This window comes from Haliaeetus albicilla, chromosome 13 (genome assembly GCF_947461875.1).
Source record: "Haliaeetus albicilla chromosome 13, bHalAlb1.1, whole genome shotgun sequence".
In the NCBI taxonomy this organism is placed as follows: domain Eukaryota; kingdom Metazoa; phylum Chordata; class Aves; order Accipitriformes; family Accipitridae; genus Haliaeetus; species Haliaeetus albicilla.
The window spans coordinates 42,108,116-42,111,057 of NC_091495.1; the positions used below are offsets into that span (position 1 = coordinate 42,108,116).

Here is a 2,942-nt window from a genome sequence, read left to right on the forward strand (position 1 = left end):
TCGACATCACTTTGTTTTTAATTTAAAGGAAAAAAATATAAATATATAAAATAATAAAATACGGGGGGTGGTGTGACTTAAATATGAGCCATGACGATTTTTCTGTTGGAATTTAACCAGTGCATTAAATCCACCTTACGGAGCATCCCCGGCTCCGGCGTCCCCGGCTGGTGATCCCTATAGATGGGGAGGGGGTCACGGCAGCAACCTGGTCCCCCAAATGCGTGGGGGGGGAGCACGTCATGCCACCCCGAAGCTCATCACACGGCTGCACCTCCGATTATTCGCCTTAAACCATCCACCCCGTGCTGTCAGCGCCTTAAATACACCCCTTGCCCAAATTAAAAGGACCAAGGGGGACGGTCGGGGACCAGGACTTGTCCCTTGTCCTTGGTGTCGGGATCTTCGGCCAGAGCTGGCGGCGGCGATGCCCCTTTCCCGGCTCTGCCGCTCGGCGCGGGTACCGGTGGGCAGGGATGCTGCCGCTGCTCAGAGAGGGTTGGGGCATGATGGCAAAGTTTGGGCTCGCAGCGCCGTCGCGAAAGCCTCCACCTGCAAGGAGAAGCCAATTCAGAGTGCCGGATGGCACCGGGATGGTGCCGGCATGGCCGAGGTTTAAACTGGCTTGGACCGAGGGTGCGGAAATTATTTTTTCCATGGAAAAATGAAGATGAGGCAGAGGCTCAGAGGTTGGCACAACTCCGACGGCTGTGCCGGCGCTCCCGGCAGCGGGATGCCACCGAGCTGTGCCGCCTCGGCCATGCCCACCTGTGCCATGAGGACGCCCTGCGTGGCCGCGTCATGCTCGAAGTCCTTGTCCACATCCAGCACCAGGACGGGCACGTGCTTCACGTCCGCAAAGTGGACCCTGAAGAAGGGAGGGAGAGATGGGCTTAAAACAAATATACCCCCAAATCAGGGGGGGGCACCCCAAAACCACAGCTGGTCCGCGTGCCGGGGAGGGGAGCGCGGCGAGGATGGATTTGGACTCACTCCGTGGTCTTCTCCACCAGCCAGCGCTCGTGCTGGCCGTGGAGCTGCTGCAGGTACCCCAGCTGGATGCCCCCCTCCTCGCTCCTCGCCCTCCGCCGCAGCCGCTCCAGGCACGTCTGCACCCGCACGGGAGACGGGAGATTACCGGGAGAGACAGGAGACGGGAGGTTAACGGGATGCAGGGAAGATGGGAGGTTAACGGGAGAGACGGGAGGTTAATGGGATGCAGGCACCCGGCAAAGCAGCCCGAGGGGAGGGACCGAAGCCGGGCATCCCTGGAGGATGCAGCAGCCCTCCCTCCCCAAAATCCCCTCTAGGATCCGTAGCAAAACTCCCACCGACATTCCCATGGGCACAGGAGCGGCTCCCGCTCCTCCAGGGCGGGGAGTTACGGTTAAAACCCAACACTTCGGTAATTCCAGGCACTCGCCAGGCTCCGAGCGAAGCCGAACCCCTGCTGCATCCCTCTCCCCGCTGAACGCGGGGGCTCTCGCCCGCCAGCACCCACCTGCGGCATCGCCCGCAGGTAGAGGAAGCCGTGGAGGGCGGCGCGGGGCCCCAGCTGCCGCAGGAGGAAGCCGTGCCAGTCCTGGTAAATCGCCCATTCCAGCGGCTGCAGGTGCCCGGCCTCGAAGAGGTTCTTGGCAAAGACGTACCTGGGAAGAGACGGAGAGAAGGGAAAGGGCAGCCGGCACCACTGCCATCAGGACCTCCACGCCATCCCCAGCCCAAGTGGCTTCACGGCCACTTTTTTCACCTTTTTTGCACCAACTGGGAACGGCTGGCGTTTAATTAAGGCGGAAATCCTTAATTTGGGGCTGAGCGATGTTGGGGGGGACACAGCCACCCGGTGTGGCCCACCACTACCGAGCCCATCCATCCCCCCAGGGATGTCAAGCCACCGCCTGACAGGGGCGAAGGTTATTGCAAAAATTATTTGGGGGATAACGAAGCCCCAAATTATCCAACAAGCGCATTGCTGTAATTAAGCATCACTCCGGGCTTCGCTGGGGACGGTGGCTCTGCTCACCCCAGGGGACACAACCCAAGCGGCGCAGATGCTTGTTCTCCCATTTAATCCCTTCATCCCTCTTCTTTCGTATTTTAATTTGGGGGTGCCGGGTACCTGTCGCTGTAGACGGAGCGCTCGAAGACCCGCACAGGGTGGGGGTTCCCACGGAACCGCTCAGGCGGCGGCTCCAGCATCGCCTTCAGCCGGCTGAGGCAGGAGAAGGTCTGGAAGGTGTAGGACCACCGTGCCGGCTCCTGGTACATCATCTGGAGAAGGTTGGTGGAGCCCACGGACGCCTACGAAGGAAGGAAGAACTGGAAGTCGAGGTCGTCCCGCCGCGGCGGGGTTGCCGAATGGTGCCGAGACTCGACCGGTACCCGCCAACTGGTACCCGCCATTACCTCCGCCGTGCCGCCGGCTGGCACCTTTTGCCACTGTGCCACGGGTTCGGTCACCAAGTGCCACTCGGGGAAGGTGGCACCCAGCAGCTTCAGGAATGTTGATTTCCCCACGGCTGCGGGGGGGGGGGGGGAGGGGCAGGGTGAGCCTCTGTGTCCCCCCGGCCCCTGCTGTGGGGTTACGTGGGTTTTTGGGGTCCCCCCCCCACCCCTAGCCCCAGTCGGGCTGCAATAATTAATTAATTACAGACATAAAACTGGACGCCGGGAGGCTTCAGGCTGCGCCCCCCGCAAGCACCCCAAATCCCCCCACCTCCATCGCACCCCAAATCCTCCTCCTGCCCCCCCTCCTTCCCCAGGCAGCCCCCCCCGCACCCCAAACTGCCCCCCCCACCCCGAAAGCCACCGACCCTCCCCTTGGCACCCCCGTTATCCCGTGTGTCCCCCCCCCGCCCAGTACCGATGTTCCCCTCCAGGGCCAGGCACAGGGCGGCCCCGCACCGCCCCATCCCGCCACCGCTTCCGCCTTCCCGCGTCAT

General features: G+C 62.2%; 1 protein-coding gene across 2 annotated transcripts; it reads right to left on the reverse strand.

Moving 5' to 3' along the window:
• DGUOK (deoxyguanosine kinase) lies at positions 1 to 2,942 on the reverse strand. Of its 2 annotated transcripts, XM_069801165.1 has the most exons (7): positions 2,864 to 2,942; positions 2,407 to 2,519; positions 2,120 to 2,301; positions 1,502 to 1,649; positions 994 to 1,109; positions 769 to 868; positions 1 to 552 (listed from the first exon to the last, which is right to left on the reverse strand). In XM_069801165.1, exons 1-7 carry the CDS (start codon positions 2,940 to 2,942, stop codon positions 490 to 492), a joined length of 801 nt encoding a protein of 266 aa, XP_069657266.1. In that variant the 3' UTR covers positions 1 to 489. The 2 variants fall into 2 exon arrangements, with proteins under 2 accessions (XP_069657266.1, XP_069657267.1); XM_069801166.1 differs by lacking the exon at positions 2,407 to 2,519 and having other exon boundaries at positions 2,864 to 2,937.